Source organism: Mus caroli, unplaced genomic scaffold, assembly GCF_978045245.1.
Source record: "Mus caroli unplaced genomic scaffold, Mus_caroli_1 scaffold_14, whole genome shotgun sequence".
Lineage (NCBI taxonomy): Eukaryota > Metazoa > Chordata > Mammalia > Rodentia > Muridae > Mus > Mus caroli.
Window position 1 is genome coordinate 36,387,195 of NW_028227269.1, and position 23,660 is coordinate 36,410,854.

The following is a 23,660-nucleotide window of genomic DNA, read 5'->3' on the forward strand; positions in this document are numbered from 1 at the left end:
AAGACGCCCCATGGAGGGTCTTGTGGGTAGCTTGCGGGTGTCAGCAGACTCCGGACCCAAGCTACCCCTGAATGTTGGCTTTCTATTATTTATTTTGTAATTGAAGATCAGCCTTAGTCCATGGGGATCTGATAGGATGCATGGGACAATTTCAATATTTTTGTATCTGTTGAGGCCCGTTTAGTGACCAATTATATGGTCAGTTTTGGAGAAGGTCCCGTGAGGTGCTGAGAAGAAGGTATACCCTTTTGTTTTAGGATAAAATGTTCTGTAGATATCTGTTAAGTCCATTTGTTTCATAACTTCTGTTAGTTTCACTGTGTCTCTGTTTAGTTTCTGTTTGCACGATCTGTCCATTGATGAAAGTGATTTGTTGAAGTCTCCCACTATTATTGTGTGAGGTGCAATGTGTGCTTTGAGCTTTACTAAAGTTTCTTTAATGTATGTGGCTGCCCTTGTATTTGGAGAATAGACATTCAGAATTGAGAGTTCCTCTTAGAGGATTTTACCTTTGATGAGTATGAAGTGTCCCTCCTTTTCTTTTTTTGATAACTTTGGATTGGAAGTCGATTTTATATGATATTAGAATGGCTAGTCCAGCTTCTTTCTTCAGACCATTTGCTCAGAAATTTGTTTTCCAGCCTTTCACACTGAGGTAGTGTCTGTCTTTTTCCCTGAGATGCGTTTCCTGTAAGCAGCAAAATTTTGGGTCCTGTTTGTGTAGCCAATCTGTTAGTCTATGTCTTTTTATTGGGGAATTGAGTCAATTGATATTAAGAGATATTAAAGAAAAGTAATTGTTGCTTCCTTTTATTTTTTTTCATTAAAGTTGGCATTCTGTTCTTGTGGCTGTCTTCTTTTAGGTTTGTTAAAGGATTACTTTCTTGCTTTTTCTAGGATGTGGTTTCCGTCCTTGTATTGTTCTTTTTCTGATATTATCCTTTGAAGGGCTGTATTTGAGGAGAGATAATGTGTGAATTTGTTTTTGTGGTGGAATACTTTGGTTTCTCCATCTATGTTAATTGAGAGTTTGGCCGGGTATAGTAGCCTGGGCTGGCATTTGTGTTCTCTTAGTATCTGTAGAACATCTGTCCAGGATCTTCTGGCTTTCATAGTCTCTGGTGAAAAGTCTGGTGTAATTCTGGTAGGCCTGCCTTTATATGTTACTTGACCTTTTTCCCTTACTGCTTTTAATATTCTCTCTTTATTTAGTGCATTTGTTGTTCTGATTATTATGTTTCGGGAGGAATTTCTTTTCTGGTCCAGTCTATTTGGAGTTCTGTAGGCTTCTTGTATGTTCATGGGCATGTCATTCTTTAGGTTTGGGAAGTTTTCTTCTATAATTTTGTTGAAGATATTTGCTGGCCCTTTAAGTTGAAATTTTTCATTCTCATCTACTCCTATTATCCCTAGGTTTGGTCTTCTCATTGTGTCCTGGATTTCCTGGGTATTTTGAGTTAGGATATTTTTGCGTTTTGTATTTTCTTTGAGTGTTGTGCCGATGTTCTCTATAGAATCTTCTGTACCTGAGATTCTATCTTCCATCTCTTGTTTTGTGTTGCTGATGCTCACATCTACGGTTACAGATTTCTTTCCTAGGGTTTCTATCTCTAGCTTTGCCTCATTTTGGGTTTTCTTTATTGTGTCTACTTCCCGTTTTAGGTCTAGTATTGTTTTGTTCATTTCCATCACCTGTTTGGATGTGTTTTTCTGTTTTTCTTTAAGGACTTGTAACTCTTTTGCAGTGTTCAACTGTATTTCTTTAAGTGAGTTATTAAAGTCCTTCTTGATGTCTTCTACCATTATCATGAGATATGCCTTTAAATCCGGGTCTAGCTTTTCGGGTGTGTTGGGGTTCCCAGGACTGACTGAGGGGGGAATGCTGGGTTCTGATGATTGTGAGTGGTCTTGGTTTAGGTTAGTAAGATTCTTATGCCTGTCTTTCACTATCTGGTAATCTCTGGAGTCAGTTGATATAGTTGTCTCTGGTTAGAGCTTGTTCCTCTTGTGATTCCATTATTCTCTACCAGCGGATCTGGGAGACTAGGTCTCTTTCGAGTTTCAGTGGTCAGAGCAGTCTCTGCAGGCAAGTTCTCCTCTTTCAGGGAAGGTGTACAGATATCCTGGTAGAAGATGAAGGACCGAAATAGGCCCTATCCCAGAAGCTGTTAGCTTCTGTAGTTCACATTTTCACCTGTGCAGATTAGTCTCAGCAGGATCCAGCAACCAAGATGTCTCCTGCAGTTGCTCAGGCAACTCCCTCCCAGGCTGGGTGGACACCTCTTCTCTGGCAGGGAAGGTGCCCAGATATCTGGAGCCTTAAACAGGGACTGTCTCAGAAACTCTGTGGCTCCCACCTGTCCCAGAAGCTATTAGCTTCTGTAGTCCACACTCTCACCTGTGCAGACTAGTCTTGGTGGAATCCAGGAACCAAGATGTCTCCAGCAGATGCTCTGGCAACTCCCTCCTGGGCTGGGTGGACACCTCTCCTCTCGTAGGGAAGGTGCCCGGATGTCTGGAGCCCAAAACAGTTGATTGTCTCAGAAGCTCTGTGGCTCCTGCCTGTCCCAGAAGCTGTTAGCTTCTGTAGTCCACACTCTCACCTGCAGAGACTAGCCTTGGTGGAATCTGGGAACCAAGATGTCTCCAGCAGATGCTCTGGCCTAGAATTTTCATTAGGACTTCAATATCATTACTATTTTTCTTCAGACTATTTATTTGTGCTTTAATTTTGGCTTATCACATGCGACAAGTAACTTATCCATATCATTACATCATTTATTTTAGAGAAGTAAAAATTTTAAGACTTTGTTTTAGAATCTTCTAATGTTCACTGGCATCTTTGGTATCATTTCTATTTTCCCTTCTAATTTCATTATTTGTAACCTTTCGTGTAATCAATTTGGGTAGGATTTTATCAACTTTTCATCTTTTCATTGAATTATTACTAGATGTAAAGCCATTAATTAGTAGATAGTTTTGTTGGATATAATTCTCTAGCTTAGAAGTTTAAGTATATCAGAGCTTGGAGAAAAATCATTCTATTCCTTCTGTCTTTAAAGTTTCTGTTGCTTAATTTGATATTACTCTATGCAACTACATTAAAATGTGACTTACCCTTACTATTTGCAGCTTTAAATACCTTTTTATAATATTTTTCTTCAATGTTTTTAGTGTTTTAATATTAAATGTTCTGGTAGTTTTTTTTTTTTTTCTGGTCCTACTTCATCTTTTATATGCCTCTTGAACCTCTATGGACATCTATTTCTCTATGTTTAAAGAATGCTTTTATTCAAAATATTTTCTATGCCTTTGACATAGTATTCCTTTCCCCATCCTATCACATAATTGAAAGGTTTGGACTTTCTTTTTTTTAAACCCCCTGAATAATCTGGGTTTTTGTTTTCAAATTAATCAATGTCCTGTTCTGTATGATCTAACTCTGGATCATCTCTAGAATCTTCCACAATATGTTGTGGGAGATATTTGCCAAGTACCTTCCCTGGTTTCAACTCTAGGTCCATTCTTAGGTCCACATCCCCTCTGGTGTTAAAAGTCTGAGCTTGAGTGGTTTACTATGGGACAAGACTCCTATTCTTCCTTGAGCTGGTGGTTCCGTTGCATGTTGTTGGACTCATTTTACCTTGGACACCTAAGCTTCTCTGCCTTTATAAATTCTGTTATATATTTTATGACATCTCTTCCTCTTCAACTAAATGTGAGAATATTCTTGTCAATTTCCTGATCACCAGCTTCTGAATGTGGAGCCCGGTAGCCTGGGGACCTTATTTTGGTTTGCCTCAGCTTCTGCCCTATATTGGGGAGGTGAGTGAGCTAATATGGAGGGAAGTTAAGAAACAAGCACAAAACCGGGCGTGGTGGTGCACGCCTTTAATCTCAGCACTCAGGAGGCAGAGGCAGGTGGATTTCTGAGTTCGAGACCAGCCTGGTCTACAAAGTGAGTTTCAGGACAGCCAGGGCTATACAGAGAAACCCTGTCTCAAAAACAAACAAACAAACAAACAAAAAACAAAAAAAAAAAAAGAAAAGAAGAGAAAGAAAAAGAAAAGAAAAAAAAAAGAAACAAGCACAGTAACATCTCCACAGTTAGTCTACACTCCTAACTAGATGGGTGGCATACATTCATGGATAAATATTAGAGAATATAGTTTATATCAAATCAACTTGGGGAAATGCACATTGACCATCCAGAGCTAAATCATTAAATCATGGATTTAGCAAGGAAGCCTTTGTAATAAGAACAAACACACAAACAAATGAACAAACAAATATATAACACATTTGTACTCATTCTAAGAAAGAGCAGCTCTGAGTACAGGGGCTAAATGTTATAAAAGTCAGGCATTTGATGCTTTATGTTGAAGGGTGGCTTCCCAAACAAGTATTCTGTGAGTTGTAACCATGTTAAAAACTTAACAACTAGCTATCCAGAAAGCATGGGAGCACTAAGAGTAGATAAATTATGAAATAGAATGAAATATGCCAAAAATGAACAGCTTATTTTCTTAATGTTGCTCTTTGTCACTAGAAGAAAACATGAGGAAAAAGCACAGATGGAAATTCTAATATGACAACTCAGTATGAGACTTCAGCAATAAGGTTGAATATGGCATTTTTTTATAAAAGGGTGCTCGAAAGTATAGATTTGCAAATTAACATTAATCTCATTTTAATGTATTGATACAAAAGTGTTAAAGGTACGTGGTAGAAATGTTTTTAACAGTTGGGTAAACTGAGGATTTATACTACAAAAAGAAAATATTTGTTGCAAATGAAATCTAAGCACAACATCTTGGTACAAGTTGTTGATTATTATATTAAACTTAGCATTAAAATGCACTAGTTGGCTTCAGAATAATTCTTATAGAAATCAAAGTCATGTAAGTGTGACTTCCTTTAACTGGTTTATATGCTGTCTCCTTCTAATATTGTTTCCATTAGGTTATGAAGGGGAAAATCTTATGAAGATCTTAAAAGACATTGAAAGCAGCACAGAAATCATGCTGGACAGGTGGAAGTTTGAAGTCACACCCAACGACAAAGATGAGAAAGGAGACCCCGTGCCTTACAGCATCATCAACAACTACTTTTCCATTGGCGTGGTAAGATTTGCCACTAAATCTTATTTATTGCTTGTCTTAAATACCAGTGAAATATCTTAATCTATGAAATTTTACTGATTATAAACCATTTATGTTAACATTTTGTTAGGAAATACTTTTTTCTTTCAAAATTTACATACTTACATTTATATCCAAGAATGTTCTTCCTTTCTGTTCATCTGTGTACCACTAATGTTCCTAGTACCCCTGGAGGGCAGAAGACGGTATTGTATCTTTGTGGTGAACTGCATTTAGAGATGTTTATGAGCCATGATGAGGTGTTAGAAATTAGACCCAGGTCTCCTAGAAGAGTATCCAGTGATCTTAAATGCTGACCCATCTCTCTTACCCTAGAAATGCTTGTTCTGTTGCATAATAACATGGCTTAAAATTCATTTAAAGGGAGATTATCAGCAAATGATAAATTTTATGACTCAAAGGAAAATACATCACTTCTGGCTTGACTGTTTCTGTTACCAAATGAAGCTTTGAATGATTGCTAGCATATGTATACATTGTTGAGTGTAAGAAGCATTCATGAAAATATATAAAAAGTATCTTATATAGTCAAAACCAAAAAAGTATATCACACACCTCCAACCTCTTAGGGTATATATTATCATTCCAAAATGTCAGAGTGAGGAAATACTGGATCAAAGCAAAACCAAAAACAGACTGAACAAACTATATACTCAGCATCTCTATGTCTGATGTTAAAGCTCTCCAGGTCTCCACCTCCTTTCATCTTTGTTGCCTGCAATACAATTCTTTCTCTTTGGATGGCTCCACTTCCTCTTAGTAGATTTCTTTGGCAGGAATCCCATGGCTCTGACATCTCTAATATGTTGGGATATCCAATACACTGTCAACTTTACAGCTTCTTCTTCGAATGTCTAGATTCACACATGAATTTTGGAGTTTCTCCAAAGGGCTTGGGTCACTTGTCCTGCTCTGTTCCCTATAGCACTGTAAACTCTGGTTGACTCCACTTCAGTGCTGCTGCCATTATTGGTGATTATCCCTCAGCACTGGCATCTCCAATGCACTAGGGTCTTCTACTGAAAATAGACCTCATCAATAACCTCTCATAGGCTCCCTTCATAATGAATGCCAAGCCTCAGTTTATTTGCATGACCCTTTTAGAACTGGGCTGTCAACTGCAAATGACTCTGCACCTTCACCAATAGCCTTCCCTGGCCTCTCACAGTGCAAAGCCTCAGCTTTCCATGACCGTTTCATGCCTTCAAAACCTGTACCATCTGGGTGATTCTTACCCATTATGAAGTACAGTTGCAGCATGAGGTAAAATGTTAGCTATCTCTGGAACACAGATTCCTTGTGCTCTCTAAAAACACTTACCAGAATATTTAACTTAAGCAATGCTGATCTCTTCTTAATCTCTGCTAATTTCTTAGCTCTAACTAACTAGCATGATTTGACCCACTAGTCCTTTCTATTCCCGAGTCTAAAGCCAGAGCCACATAGCTGAAACTGCAGAGTTCTGCAGCCTACTGTTGCTGGAACATGATTTTACTACACCCTAGCTATATTAAAACCTTCATTACCTAGGCTTGGTTGTCTTGGAACTTGCTCTGTAGATTGACCTTGAACTCAGAGATCTGCATGGTTGTGTATCCTGAATGTTGGGATTAAGGGCATGTAGAACCATTCCTGGATTTATACTTTTCTTCTTCTAGACTATACTCTGGGCCAGACTGGCCTTGAATTCAGAGATTTGCTTGCCTTGTCTCCTGGGATTAAAGATGTGCATTAACTTGCCCCAAGACCTCTTCACCCCATCCCCCTTCTCCTTTGCCTCCAAGAGGGTGTTCTCTCCACCCTCCTCACCTACCCCTCCTCACTCTCCCACATCCCCTTTGATTTTATAAGGGATTACAGCTAAGTGATTAGATGAATCTGAGAGGAAACTTTGGAACTTTTAGCATTGTAAAGAGTGCTATAAACTATGGGACTTTTTGAAGTTGTACTAAGTGTATTTTTTTATTATGCTATGGCTAGGTATGGCCCACTAGAGTCATATGCTTAAGCAAGCCTATAGAGGCCAGGGTATAAATATGGTGATTTGAATATCCCTGGGAGTGGCACTATTAGGAGGTGGGCCTTGTTGTGGTAAGTGCTGGAGGAAGTGTATCACTGTTGGGGTGGGCTTTCAGACCCTCCTTCTAGCTGCCTGAGCTATGGTCTGCTCTTGGCTTCCTTTGGATGAAGATGAAGAGCACCATGTCTGCCTGCACACTGCCTTGATTTCAACCATGATGATAATGGACTGAACCTCTAAAACTGTAAGCCAGCCCGAAGTAAATGTTGTCCTTTGTAAGAAAAGAAAATATATCTTATTTTTACATCTATGGTACAAATATTATAACATCCAACTAAGAATCTGTGACATAGATGCTCCTATTGTCAAGTTCTTAATAAATGAAATGAGAAATTTAATTTCTCTTAAAATCCTATGCATACAGAAAATTAGTGTTTGTCAAAAATTATACGAAAGATAATCCTTAAAATGTTTACATTTTATATATCTATAGCCAATAATTACAAAAATTAAAATAAGTTTTTGATAACATTATAATTTATTTATTTATTTCCACACAATGTAAATATTTCTCTGTTATATGCACTAATATTTTATAAAAAGCATTGGTTTATTATCTTATATTAATATTCAAAGTGCTATGAAATATAGCTTTATTAAATTTCTCATCAGAATACCTATTAACTTACCTTTGTACTGTTGTTTCTATCACACATATACATTGTATATGTGATTACATATATAAAACATGAAATACCGACATTAATAAATGCCAACCTTTAAACAATAATAACACAATGGTCATTGTTTGCAAGAAAAAATATAGGTTTGATCCTATTTAGAAATCCTACTATGTACATTCAGGTGAGAAATGCAAAGTTTGGCAAAATTTCCCTTCCTGATCATCTTCTTGCTTCCCACACATATTTCCACTTGTTTCATTTACATATGGAATTTTACTTACCTATGAAAATTCTAGGAATCACGAATTATACAAACGAGGGAAATTGGGTAATGCTTGTCTTCTAGAGTCTGAGTAATTTACTCAATATGATAATATCCAGTTCTTTCCATGTTCCTGGAAATGTTATGATTTCATATTGTTTACAACCTACTAAAAGATCCTTGTATATATACCATATTCCCTTTATCCAGTAATCAGCTAACGGACTTACGTGTAATAGACTACAGTGAAGAGTATATGTTTTAAAAAATTCTCATGTATAGTTATGTCTTTTAACTTTGACAAAACTGTCTGAAAAAAGCTACTTAATGGAGAAGGGGCTTTTTTTTTTTTACATTGTCTGCACAATCCAATGTAACAAGTCACTGCAGCAGGAACTGAGTTCCTTGTCATATTCCATCCATATTTTGGAAGCAAAAGGCCATGAATTCTTGTGTTCTGCTAAGTTTTACCTTTCTCATCAGTCAGATACCTCAGCACATGAAATAATGATGCCCACATCATGGATATGTCTTATTACTTCAATTAATCCAGTCTCATACTCCTTCATAAGCATTCCCAGAGGGAAATCTAATGAAGAAAATTCCACGCAAGCATGTCAGGAGTCCCTTCTAACAAGTGATTTTAGATAACATCAAGTTTATGAAAAAGACTTTACCATGAAAACTTCATCCTTTGTCAACTTGACATTTGAAGTCATCTCTTTGAGTCATACACTCCCCATCCCCCCATCCTCTGCAGGCTCTCCATCATCTCCTAATATAGAATGCATTCAGACCAACATCAAGCTACCTTACTCTTCAGCAGTTCCTAAAAGGTTTAAAGTTTTTTTCTGAGACTCATTGCAATTTATTAACTGTGATCTCCTAGATTTAAAAATAATTGCATAGTTCGCATAGACAATGGTACATGATACATGGTCTCGTTAGAAAAAGTGATCGTTGAGTAATAGCAAGGAAAGATCAGATCAGAATAAGAATGACAACCAGCTGTGCAAACATCAAATACTGCACTCAGTGTCTGGTATCTTACTCATGATGTCATCATATATGCTCCAAAGTGCAAGGTAGTTCAATCACTCCAGCTCTGCTTCATGAGGCAATTTAGCATATCTCTTCTGCTGACTCCTTTCCTTAATTGCAGCTTTTTCTGAGTATAACTCCCATAATCTTGGCATTTCTAATATTTTAGGGTCTCTATTAAACTTAAGTTTAATCTTCACAGCTTCAGAGAGTAGCTCCCTCTGGCCTCCTTCCAAGGAAGCCAATCGTGCCTGGGATTATCATCTCCCTGAAACAGTAGAATAAGACTGTCAGAACCTCAATCCTGTATCATTCATGCATGCAATATAGCTCTATATGGACATGGCTGACAAGTTCTGCTGCCAGATTGCATGGAGTCTGTCCCAATCTGGACTTAGAGCTGTATGATTTTGCATGTCTTGGTGGCTCAAGCTGCAAAAAACCATCTTCCTAGGCATTCATTTTTCAGCAGGGAGCCTCTTTCTGATGTTTTCAACTCAAGCTATCCGCTATCACATAAATTTGAGTTTTCGCAGGTTGGAACTTTAATGGGTAGGTTTTCCCCTCTGGTACCTTTCCTGTTGGTCCAGTGCACAGAACGAAGTTGGTCTTTCACAATTTGTTTTCTGTACTTTTCTTTGCTATAATAAATTTATTCACAAAATTTTCATCAAGAGATCTCATATTTTACTGATTATTTTTTTTCTCTTTCTCCTGATATCTCTCTTGTCTACTATAGATTTGAATAAGAGAACAGAGTAACAACCATGCCATAGCCTGGTTTTAATGCTTCTGGATATTTCTTTTACTAAAGAAGTAGATCTGTTAATTCTGTATTCATTTTGCTCCATTTCTAAGATCATTGATCAAATGAAGCCAGATTCTTGACCAGAGTCAAATGAATGACCCCAAGGTCATGTCTCTATAGTGTATTTACTCTACTCTTAAACCACTTAAGCAATGCTTTCACTGTGTTCTTTTGCCAGCATTTTCATCTTTCAAGGTCCTGGCCATATGGTTCATTAATTTCTGGTTGCAGCATGTTAGGGATTTTGTATCAAGCAGCTGAAATGTCTCATATTCCTCACACAAACCAGTTCCACAGGCCTAAGAATTCCACAGTCACATTGATCACAGCAGTAACTGTGGTACCAGTTCTCTCTATCATTACTTTTTTTCTTGTGACAATGGAAGGAAGAAGTCCAAATTTAGAAAAGGTTTATCGTGGCTCACAGTTTGGAGGCTTATGCTTTCATAGTAGAATAGTCCTGGAGGAAAGAGTAACTCTGAATAATAATAAGAAGAATGCAAGTTTAGCATTCACTGCTGAAATTGCATCCATAGGCAGGAAACACAGATGTGTAAACACTTGTCTAAGATCACATTCTGCATTTTGTTCAGTATGGTTCTCTCCAGTGGTCAGACAGTCCCAACTATTCATCTTATTAGATGATTTATATATATATTTCTGTGCCTATCATTTCCGTAAATGTATAATACACTTTCTTATTCTCTCTATATTTTTCTCAAAAGTAAAAAATGTGTATACCATATCTTGATAATTCTGTATATCTTTTTTCCAAATGATCAAAGTTGTTATGTCTCTTTATTGACTTGTTTAATGGTTCGCTTGTGAACATTTCCTCCCTTGTACTGTAGAAGCTTATTTTAGATTTTGCTTTTTAAGATAGCTGGTGCCAACATTGTTGAGCAGAAGTTATACTTAGATATTCATTCTTCTCTTTCTCTTTGTTATTATGTGAGTCCATATGTCTTTGTGTGTAGGTGATTATGTGTGTATGTGATTATGTGTGTATGTGTGAAATTAAAAGTTAGACAATTATGTCACCTTTGGATTTTTATTCTGAATTCTTTTGTCTCTTCTGTTCATGTACAAATTCATATTTAAATAGTTATATAAAAATCTTTATGGACCTTATTAATGTTTAAGTGGCCCAGAGGTCAGGTCGAGCCCTCATGCAGCTAGGGATATGTAATAGTTTATTATATTACAATCTATGCGTCTTATTCCTGAGGTTACCTGTTGAATTTCTAGCTAGATTGTGGTTGCTTGCCCCTCATCAGCTTCAAAAAATCAGGTTAATCTTAGGTCACAGATATGTTCTGGCTTCCATTTATTTCACATCAAAAATTTTCTCTTAGAGTGGACGATTATTTTATAGCTTGTCACACCTTGGTGGTAGTACAACATCCATGAAACTGAGTGTATGGAAGCAGATCCAGTACTAGTGTTTTTAACTGCAATGCAATTTTTCCTGAATAAACTTGTCACTAGTGGTTATATGGCTTCCCAGTGAATTTCCAATCTCTTTCAATGCAGTAAAATTCCTTCTGCTTCTGGAGACAAGCAAGACTGTTATGAGAGAGAAAAGTAGTGAGGGGTCACTGTACAGGTCAGGAAGTCAACTCAATAGTTTTAATGAAGAGTCTTGGGTAAAATGTATTTGTATTATTGAAATTGAAAAATTCTGAAATGAAGAAACTGAATATTTTAACACAAAGTTTAATGTAAGGTTAAGTAAAAATAGTTTTATTAAAGGAAAATAATTAAAAATTTAAGTACAAAAATTTAGTGGTTAAAAGAAAATCATCAAATCCCAAACGAAATGAACAACTGAATTAAAGTAAGACATAGTATAAGGCAGAGAAAAACAGCAAGAAAAAATAATATTTTCTAAATCAAAATATGAGTCACTGAAACAATTATTTAAATATATTATGAAAATAATTGCCTCAGACAACCAGCCACCTTCGAGGCCAGAGGACAGGTGTCCGCACAACCTGGGAGACTTCTGACTCAGGTTCCTCGGGAGCCACCTTTGTTCCAGGACTCTGTGGCGGGCAGTCTGCAGGTGAGAGTGTGGACTACAGAGGCTAGCCGCTTCTGGGACAGGCAAGAGCCACAGAGCTCCTGAGGCGGTGCCATTTTCGGCTCCAGACAACTGGCCACCTTCCTGGCCAGAGGACAGGTGTCCACCCAGCCTGGGAGGCCTTTGCCTCAGGATCCGCGGTAGCCATCTTGGTTTCAGGACTCTGCGGAAAGTAGTCTACACAGGGGAGATTGTGGACTACTGAAACAACGACTTCTGTGACAGGCCAAAGCAACACAGCATCTCTGAAATATCCTGTTTGGGGCCTTGATCTTCAGCCAGGAGGAGGTCCAAACGCCAGATAACTGTGCACCTTCCCTGAAACAGGAGAGCTTGCCTGCAGAGACTGCTCTGACCACTGAAACTCAGAGGAGAGAGCTAGTCTCCCAGGTCTGCTGATAGAGGGTAACAAAATCACCAGAGGAACAATCTCTAAACAGAGACAACTATAACAACTAATGCCAGAGATTACCAGATGGCAAAAGGTAAACATAAGAATCTTACTAACAGAAACCAGGACCACTCACCATCATCAGAACCCAGCACTCCCACTTCGCCCAGTCCAGGGCACCCAAACACACCCGAAAAGCTAGACCTGGATTTAAAAGCATACCTCATGATGATGGTAGAGGACATCAAGAAGGACTTTAATAACTCACTTAAAGAAATACAGGAGAACACTGCTAAAGAGTTACAAGTCCTTAAAGAAAAACAGGAAAACACAAACAAAGAGTTAGAAGTCCTTAAAGAAAAACAGGAAAACACATCCAAACAGGTAATGGAAATGAACAAAACCATACTAGACCTAAAAAGGGAAGTAGACACAATAAAGAAAACCCAAAGTGAGGCAACGCTGGAGATAGAAAACCTAGGAAAGAAATCTGGAACCATAGACACGAGCATCAGCAACAGAATACAAGAGATGGAAGAGAGAATCTCAGGTGCAGAAGATTCCATAGAGAACATCGGCACAACAATCAAAGAAAATGGAAAATGCAAAAAAAATCGTAACTCAAAACATCCAGGAAATCCAGGACACAATGAGAAGACCAAACCTACGAATAATAGAAGTGGATGAGAATGAAGATTTTCAACTCAAAGAACCAGCAAATATCTTCAACAAAATTATAAAAGAAAACTTCCCATATCTAAAGAAAGAGATGCCCATGAACATACAAGAAGCCTACAAACCCCCAATAGACTGGACCAGAAAAGAAATTCCTACCGACACATAATAATAAGAACAACAAATGCACTAAATAAAGATAGAATACTAAAAGCAGTAAAGGAAAAAGGTCAAGTAACATATAAAGGCAAGCCTATCAGAATTACACCAGATATTTCACCAGAGACTATGAAAGCCAGAAGAGCCTGGACAGATGTTATACAGACACTAAGAGAACACAAATGCCAGCCCAGCCAAACTCTCAATTACCATAGATTGAGAAACCAAAGTATTCCATGACAAAACCAAATTCTCACATTATCTTTCAACGAATCCAGCCCTTCAAAGGATAATAACAGAAAAAAACCAGTACAAGGACAGAAACCACGCCTTAGAAAAAGCAAGAAGATAATCCTTCAACAAAACTAAAAGAAGACAGCCACAAGAACAGAATGCCAACTTTAACAACAAAAATAACAGGAAGCAACAATTACTTTTCCTTAATATCTCTGAATATCAATGGACTCAACTCCCCAATAAAAAGATATAGAATAACAAACTGGCTACACAAACAAGACCCAACATTTTGCTGCCTACAGGAAACTCATCTCAGGGAAAAAGACAGACACTACCTCAGAGTAAAAGGCTGGAAAACAATTTCCCAAGCAAATGGTGTAAAGAAACAAGCTGGAGTAGCCATTCTAATATCTAACAAAATCGACTTCCAACCCAAAGTAATCAAAAAAGACAAGGAGGAGTACTTCATACTCATCAAAGGTAAAATCTCCCCAGAGGAACTCTCAATTCTGAATATCTATGCTCCAAATACAAGGGCAGCCACATTCATTAAAGAAACTTTAGTAAAGCTCAAAGCACATATTGTACCTCACACAATAATAGTGGGAGACTTCAACACACCACTTTCACCAATGGACAGATCATGGAAACAGAAACTAAACAGGGACACAGTGAAACTAACAGAAGTGATGGGGGTGGGTATGGGGGACTTTTGGGATAGCATTGGAAATGTAAACAAGGAAAATACCTAATTAAAAAAAATGAACAAAAAAAAGAAAATAATTGCCTCAAGTAGTATAAGAGAATTGCAAATGGACAATTTATAGTGAAAAAAAAAAAACCAAACTAAAAATAATAAAAAAAATATTTAAAACATGTCCTAGTTCTTTTGACTTAAATCCTTTTGATGCAGCATCACATGGGGTATAGTGTGTGATAATAGGTCTCTGTTTTTTGAAAGATTTGCCTCTCCCAGGTGTACATTACCAGTTCCACAGTACCAGTTTGTAGTCAGAGTAACAAACTTGATGGACAATTTATGCTTCATTGTGTTCTTCACAAAGTACCTTGCAGGCAGCAAGCAGCTTGGATTTTCCTTTCCTATCAGTATATGTATGTAATTAAAACAAAACAAAACAAAACAGAACAAAACTATCTTAAGTTATTCTTGAATGTAGAAGTCATCAGGTTGGACTTGGGCATTTAGTCAGTTGTACAGAGCTTGCTAAGTAAGTGTGTTTGCTCAAGGTCTGTTATTAGCAAGGAAAAGAAAGAAAAAAGAAAAGAAAAGAAAAGAAAGAAAAAAGAAAAGAAGAAAAGAAGCAAAGGAAGGAAGGAAGGAAGGAAGGAAGGAAGGAAGGAAAGAAAGAAAGAAAGAAAGAAAGAAAGAAAGAAAGAAAGAAAGAAAGAAAGAAAGAAAGAAAGAAAGAAAGAAAGAAAGAAAGAAAGGGAATGTAGTAAAGTTAAGGTATGAGAGAAATGGATACTGGAATGTGGAAGGTTGGCATGTGTGCAGGTATCTCTGTGGGATGCACTGTCACATAAATACTGTGTGAACCCACAACTTCATTGGACTACCATTATCACTTTTCGTATTCCAACTATTTCCCTGCCATACCAACATCAAGTTCTATACTATCTCTAAAGAATCTCCTATCATTCTTAAAGGAAATCTGAATTAGAGATACACAGTAATCCTCACACTCATTATGATTATGATATAATTAACACATTTAATAATAAGAATATGGTATCACAATCCCTAAAAATTAGTGGGCTGGGAGCAAGTAAAAATCAATTTCCCTTATGAGCTTGGTCAAAACACTAACCTATGGAACTATGTGCTGCTTCATCTTGTCAATAAGTAACCTGAATTCCTTCTATATTGCAGCTCACCTTCCTCTAGAACAGAGATTCTCAGTCTGTGGGTGGCAACCCCTTGTGGGGATCAAATGACCCTTTCACAGAATATGCTTCCAAACGCTGACACCATTGCATACACTAGCAAGATTTTGCTGAAAGGACCTAGATATAGCTGTCTCTTGTGAGACTATGCCGGGGCCTAGCAAAAACAGAAGTGGATGATCACAGTCAGCTATTGGATGGATCACACGGCCCCCAATGGAGGAGTTAGACCCAGACATAGCTGTCTCTTGTGAGACTATGCCAGGTCCTAGCAAACACAGAAGTGGATGATCACAGTCAGCTATTGGATGGATCACACGGCCCCCAATGGAGGAGTTAGAGAAATTACCCAAGGAGCTAAAGGGAACTGCAACCCTATAGGTGGAACAACAATATGAACTAACCAGTACCCCGGAGCTCTTGTCTCTAGCTGTATATGTATCAAAAGATGGCCTAGTCGGCCATCACTGCAAAGAGAGGCCCATTGGACTTGCAAACTTTATATGCCCCAGTACAGGGGCCAAAAAGGGGGAGTGGGTGGGTAGGGGATTGCGGGGGTGGGTGTGGGGGACTTTTGGGATAGCATTGAAAATGTAAACTAGGAAAATACCTAATTAAAAAATTGTATATCAAAAAAAAGAATATACATACAATATCTACATTAAAAAATTGAGAGTCAATAAGTTTGAAAAAAAAAAAGATTAAGATCTTCTGGAAACAAGTGCTATGCTAAAGATCTATAAATAGTAACTGTCACCTTGATATCCCTGAGTCAAATGGGTGCTGGAAACCAGGACATCTGTTAGCTGGAGTACTGATATTATTTAAGTTCCACAGATATACTTAGTACAGCAATTGCTACCAGGTAGGCTGAGTACACATTCTAAGAAATAGGTCTGAAATTCAGCACATCTATTCAACTCAAAAGCTCAAAATGTAATTGGACCTTGTAGAAGAAAACATACCAAACATGAACAAGTAAGTAAAGGAAAGGGGAGGGGAAGAGAAAAGGGGATATTTAGTAATATCATAGAAATTAGACAGACAAATAGAGATTGGTTATTGGACTTACTCTTTTTTTGTTTGTTTGTTTTGTTTTTTGAGACAGGTTTTCTGTGTGTAGCCCTGGCTGTCCTGGAACTCACTCTGTAGACCAGGCTGGCCTCAAACTCAGAAATCTACCTGCCTCTGCCTACCAGGTGCTGGGATTAAAGGCATGTGCTACCACTGCCTGGTCAAGCAATCTTAAATCAAACATTATATAGCCATAATCTTACACTGATAACAATCTTTATAATTGATACAAATAGAAGTTATAATGTCTTACATTGATTTAGAATTTTCATATTGATATAGGATTAATGTTTTCATTGGTATAAATCTATATATTGATACAGTATTTGAAATTAATATTATTACTCTTAGATAGCACTGTGCATATGCAACTCATTAAAAATACAAATCTTTGGCTCTTTCTTTCTAATAGCTGTTATTACAAACTGTTTAGGATTAATAACATAAGTTAAAAGGCCAGATAGCAAATTCATAGTTATGTTAGATTCTGATTCAGTTATAATAAAGTGTTTTCAATTTACTCAAATAGAAATGTCTAGATAAGGTTTAAAAGTTTAGATATACTTTACAGAGTAGATAGTCTTAAAAAAAAAAACATCAGAAATCCACAGAATGTGGGATTTAATGTTATTTCATTATTAAGGATCATTTGACCATGAGACGTGACTGCTCCTGAGAGCTTCCCCTTCATGGTTCAAAGAAGATATTGAACATCTTTATCTCAAGATAACCACTGGACAGAAATTGCCTATATCATCTAATGACCAAATACTGTCCAAAAAGAGCAAACAAATTTGAGATAGTCAACTGCTTAGCTCTTATAATACAGGGTAAGCTAGTCCTTCATAGGTCCTGCTTCATCTCAAAGTCTGTCAGATGGTTCTGGGCCAGAAGCCTAAAGACAGATACTCCAATGTTATAAGAAATTATGGACTGCCGAGGTAGTTAGCTGTATATAAGAATTGTTTAAGTTTTAGAAGCTGTGTTTGTGCTTTTTTTTTCCATGATGATGATAGAAGGTTTTTTTTTAATTAGGTATTTTCCTCATTTACATTTCCAATGCTATCCAAAAAGTCCCCCATACCCTACCCACTACCCCCCTACACACCCACTCCCACTTTTTGGCCCTGGCGTTCCCCTGTACTGGGGCATATAAAGTTTGCAAGTCCAATGGGCCTCTCTTTCCAGTGATGGCTGACTAGGCCATCTTTTGATACATATGCAGCTAGAGTCACTCAGGTAATATTTAATTTGTCCTTAGATTTCTGACAGGGTTAAGGACAAGTTACAGTCTCATAAGCAAATGTAAGTTGTTTAACATTGAGAGATGTGATATACACTTGAAAGGATGTTTTTCAGATGGTGATACAAAATAAAATCAGAACATAATTCAGGCATAGAATAGTACATTCTTTAAGTTAGGATAGGTGGTAGAGTACTTTATCTAAATTGACAAATATAAAAAACTAGATATTAAGTGTATATTATATTTTACCATTTACATAATTGTGAGCATTATGTTCAATTTATATCTGAGAGAAAAGAGCCCTTTAATTAGACAAAAGGGGGGAAATGTTGGTTGCCCTATTGCTGTTTGTATTTTAATGTTAATTCTGCTTCTTCAAGAGAGGCTGTCTCCAAGGAGAAGTAGATCAGATACTCAGGTGACTTCAGGGAACCTTCTCCCCATTCTGACTGGTCAAATAAAGGCCAGAGCTGATGATTAGGCAGTGGAAGGTAAAGGTGGAACTGCAGGAAAAAGAGAGGCAGAGAAAGAGGAGGTGGAAGGTAGATGGAACAGTAAAGGATGACTTGGAGAAGCCACAAGTAGCAAGGAGTCTCATAGATGAGGTCTACATTAGTATAGTGATAGATCTGCCCAATATAGGCATATAGCTTAAAAATATAATAAATGGCTGCATGTGTTTTTATATGGGCCTAAGAAGTTACCACAACAGGCAATTGGCAACCAACATAGGAAAGCTACAGATATTATTCTTATAAATCTTTATAGAAATTATTAAACACGAAAATCTTAGTATCAATTCTTAGATAAAAAGATATGAGTTGAGAAACAATATCACTGTTATGATTATACTATAGTAATTATTTATATAATAGAAAGATGAAATATATATAAATATATAGATATACAAGTTATTCATAGATATTATATATATATGTTACATATATAAATGACTGTCAAAAATAATTATAGGTGACTACACACACATATTTCAAACTATTTTGTCATATATACATCAAAATATTTTAAGTGAGTGGTTTTCATTTTTTCTCTTTTCATTCTTCTCTCATACAATACATGCTGAACTTCTCCTTCCACTATGCCCACTACCTTCCCATCTTTTCCCTCCCTCAGATCAACTGCTCCTCTGTTTTCCTTCAGTAAAGAACAGGTATCCCTGGGATATCAGTCAAACATGGCATAACAAGATACAATAAGACTAGGGACATACCAAGTCTGGACAGTGTTACCTAGTAGAAAGAAAAGGCCATAAAAGCAGGCAACAGTGTCAGAGATAGCCTACTCCCATTATTAGGTGTCCCACAGAATCCCCAAGATAAACAGTCATTCAGAGGATCTAGCACAGACCCATGCAGGTTCCATAATTATAAACCCTTTTCAAAAAGATATAATGGAAATCAAACTTGAATTTAGAATATTTAAAATGTTACATAGAATTAGTCACAGTATGGTTCGGGCAATCTATACAATAGAAACAATTATAGATTCAATGGCTTTTTTGTTAGTTTAGGTTGTGAGAACATTATGCATGAGTACTATAGTCACCTCATTTTACCCTCCTTTTCCCCTCCCCAGGCCTTCCTTACCACCTACAATTCATTTAATTGCCTATTAAAATCCATGGCATGTGTGCATGCACGCACGCGCGCGCGCACATACACACACACACACATATTTGTATATGTTGTGTGTGCTTGTGTATAACATCTACATACAAGCAACAGTAAATGGACTTAGCAGTGTGTTATATATGTATTCACATACACTGCTGAGTCCATTTACTGTTGTTTGTATATATAAACTACATATATATGTTTTTCGGGCTAAAAACAGCATGTAGGATAATATGTCATATATATGTATATATATATATATATATATATATATATATCAGATAGATAGGTAGATATCATACATATACACACATACATGCATAAATACATGTATGTGAGCATAAATATATAAAATTTATAGGGTCCCTCTCTGGAGAATTCTGAATCTCTCAGAAACCTATAGCTCTTCATCTAGGGGTGAGTCTTGCAAGAATTTACCCATCTACATTGTTATCTCAGCTGATGTTGCCATTTTCCAGTTTATATCAGGCAACCATACTGTTGAGACCTCATAGATGTCATTTCTAGAAGATACCATCTCACATCCAACTTCTTGATCATTTGACTCTCACAATCTCTCAAACCCCTTTTTTGAGATGTTCTTTGAGACTTAAGTATTGTGTAGTTGTGTGTGCATGCATGTGTGCAAGTGAATAAAAATATACAAACACTGGTTTAATTATAAAGAGTTGCAAACATACAAGAAAGGAAAGATATACTCAATAGTGAAAGAATTTAAAAAGACAAATTCTAATTACATATGAACCCAGTTTTATTCCCCCTATAATGAATGGAATATACAAACAACTGGCATAGATACTCCTTAGAAGAGAGAGAGGGCGGGGCCTTAATGAATAGGGAAACACTATAGAAACTACTTAATGATCTTGAAATGTGGCACTTGCATTTTAGCAGTCATTCTGAGAGATGGAACTTTTTCCAGGGATCTGAAAAATCTGAAACTTTATGCGGAGGGAGAGAACTCTTTCTGTGCCTGTCTTCAGGAAGAAAGCAGTAAACAGATTTGTTCAAATTCTGAGTTACTGTTTCTAGCACCCTCAGATCTTCTCATAATGGATACAAGGTGACTCCAATACTTCTCAGGTCTAAGATGTTCCTGGTTGATTACAGTATCTGATTCTCTGCTATCATGTTTTTAAGAACCATGGATTTCATCTTCAGCCTCCCATTTCTCTCTGGGCCAATCTGAAAAAGATCAAAATCCAGAATTACCCAGAACCTAATCAGAATTCAAAGTAGCAACTTCTAATTAGATTAGACACACACACACACACACACACACACACACACACACACTCAAACACACAGAGAACAACAAATAAAACAAAACAAAACAAAATCCCACTACCAATGAACCACTGATATTAGTGTATAGCTGAAGGGTGTGTTTGTGTGTGTGTGTGTAGTTGCTAGAATGGGGGATAATTATCTTAGTCATACTTTGGGGATAAATTCTCAAGTTTTTAAGATATTTAAGAAAGAAAGTTAATATGGGGAGTTCTAACATTTATTTTTCATAGATAACAAAACTTGCCATCCAAAATACAATTATATCCAAATGAAACTTATCAATGGATGTAAATGTCAAAAATACAAATAAATAAATCAGCAACGCTAGCAATCCAAGGCGCTATGATCAACTCTCCAGCACCCCAGGGGAAAAGCAATAACCACAGCATGACTATTGATGGTTTGTTTATTATTATCATGAAAATGAACCAGAAATGTCATAGTTATTTAATTTAAAGAGAAGTGGGCATTGTTAACTTTTATTATTAAAAATTATGGGTGGTACTGGAGAGATGGTTCAGCCATTAAGTGTACTCACTGCTCTTCCAAAGGTCCTGAGTTCAATTACTAGCAACCACATGGTGGCTCACAACCATCTGTAGTGAGATTCAGTGCCCTGTTCTGGTATGTCTGAAGATAAGGATAGTGTACTCATATTAATAAAATTAATTAATTAATATTTAAAAGACAATTATTGGCATAAATTTATGACACATATTGTATCATATACAAATCCATTGTTAGCACAGTCTTCCTTAGAGGATTATAGGAGCATTGCAAATACAATTTTGAAAGGGTGAAATTATTCTTCAACATTATTTTAGTCAGGACTGTTAGAAAGTGAATTAATTAAGCGATGAGCAATGTAAATACTGTATATATATATATATATAAAATGTAAATACTATATATATAATATATAACATATATTATATATAAGAAAAAGACATGTTTGTTGTTATTTTGAGGTGATATGCAGTTATAATAAATGTATATTAATTAAAAATGAATCCAGAAAGCAGGATATGTTAATGACTATTGGATAGGTACTTTTACTTAGCAATGATAATTTTTATATTAATATTTATTTTATTTTTATATCAATAAAAGCTAAACTATAAAAATATTATGTTTTAGTTTTAATAAGATTGTTAGCCTGGGTAAATGAGAAAACAGTGTAAAGTTATAAAATAAGACCATAATAATAATAATAAATAATAATAATGATATATATCTTATTTATGAAAAGATTTAATGTTATCACAAGAATTAGTCTTCCAGAAAAATTAATTTCCACATTTGGATCACTGCTACTGAGAATTATAATGCGATTGGTGGTCCTTTTAATTAACTGTGGTTTGTAACTGGATGAATGCCATAATAATTTTCTGTAATCATGTACCTACAACGGTGAGTGTTCTTCTCAAATGCTAAATACTGCTAAGTAACTGTAGCTCTTATACTGAGGTAGAAATAGATAATAGAACGAAGCACAAAGTGAACGTAAATGAGGCTACCAAATGCAGATAGAATATCATATTAACATATGCTAAAATTCCAGATCGTTAGATAAGATCGAAGAAAAACAATAACTAACGTGACAGAACTACTTATTCACTTGAATAGAAATAAATTTATATTTCATCCTCCTGTTATGTGTGATTTACATCTTGAATGTACTGTTATTTATATAGGAGAAACTTGTCTGAGGCAAGGAGAAAGTTTCACATGTTTAAAGGTGAAATAAATTATATTTCTATGACACATTTAATAACACACTATTAAGTAAATGTCTAAAAAGTATAAAGCCACTAGTAAACATGACATTAATAAATTAGAACACACAATTTTATATTATCAGAAAATGAAAGCTCCTGGAGAGATAACTCTTTGGTTGAAGGTTCATGTTGCTCTTACAGGGACTTGGGTTCAGCTAAAAGCACCAAGATTGTGGCTCATAGCCATCTCTAATTCCAGTTCCAAAGTATTTATCACCATTTTCTGTCAGAGTTCTGCTCAACAGGGTTTTGGAACCTGAGGACAGATGTGTGGTGTTGTCACACAGTGACCTTCTGTTGATGTTCAAGCAAGTGGCCTGTATTATCGACAGGTGTCTTTATTTACACACAATCCTGCTCACCTGAGCAGTGACATCATTTGGTTATTTTATTAAAAGAAATCATAACATCAGCATTATAAAAATCCCATCATTACAAAAAAAAATGCCCCAATAGTTTCCTTTCCTCCTTCTCCCCCCTTCCACTGGGTCAACCACCCCCTAACCTTACTTTGCACTACAAAGCACAATTCAGCAAGCTAAATATAAATGTTAAGCCAGGCACATTCTGTTAACATGAACACATACCCAACTGGTAACAAATGTGCTTACACAGTTGTGTAAGGTGAGACACAGATTAAACATTTGTAGGTATCAGCCCATTCATCAGAGAGCAGCCTCTGTCATAATACTTGTTTAATTGTAGGTAGAGACATGCTCAGTGTTTCAAGCATCCCTTCCTGATATGCACCTATCAATTCCTGAAACCATGTTCCCACGAACCATTTTTAAGTCTCTGTTGATCAGACATAGCTTCCTCATTTTAAGTCTCTGTTGATCAGACATATCTTCCATTTTTTAAGTCTCTGTTGATCAGATATATCTTCCACATTTTGAGACTCTGTTGATCAGACATATCGTTTTCAGAAGAGTTATACAAGTAGGACCCCTTGTCCTCCACACACAGGCATATGCGGTGGCACTGCAGCTGCTTTTCTAGTGACATGGTTATATGACCCACAACTACCCAGGATTAATGGTCACATATAGCAGATAGATAGAGGCAGAGAGAGCCTAAGATGGTTTTACCTCTGGAAAGAGTTTTGAGAGAAACATAGAATCATTCCCAAGTTTTTCAGCTTGCATGAGCTCAGCCTTGTTCACAAGCCACAATGTGAAACTAAATATTTAT

General features: G+C 36.5%; 1 protein-coding gene across 5 annotated transcripts in view; it reads left to right on the plus strand.

The window, feature by feature from the left end:
* Nucleotides 1–23,660, plus strand: part of Dgkb (diacylglycerol kinase beta) — a 757,709-nt gene that overhangs the window by 346,824 nt on the left and 387,225 nt on the right. For all 5 annotated transcript variants that reach the window (XM_029484790.2, XM_021178684.3, XM_029484791.2 and 2 more), the window contains one exon: nt 4,963–5,123. In XM_029484790.2, coding sequence (XP_029340650.1) covers nt 4,963–5,123 — 161 coding nt within the window. The remainder of the gene's footprint in view (nt 1–4,962; nt 5,124–23,660) is intronic.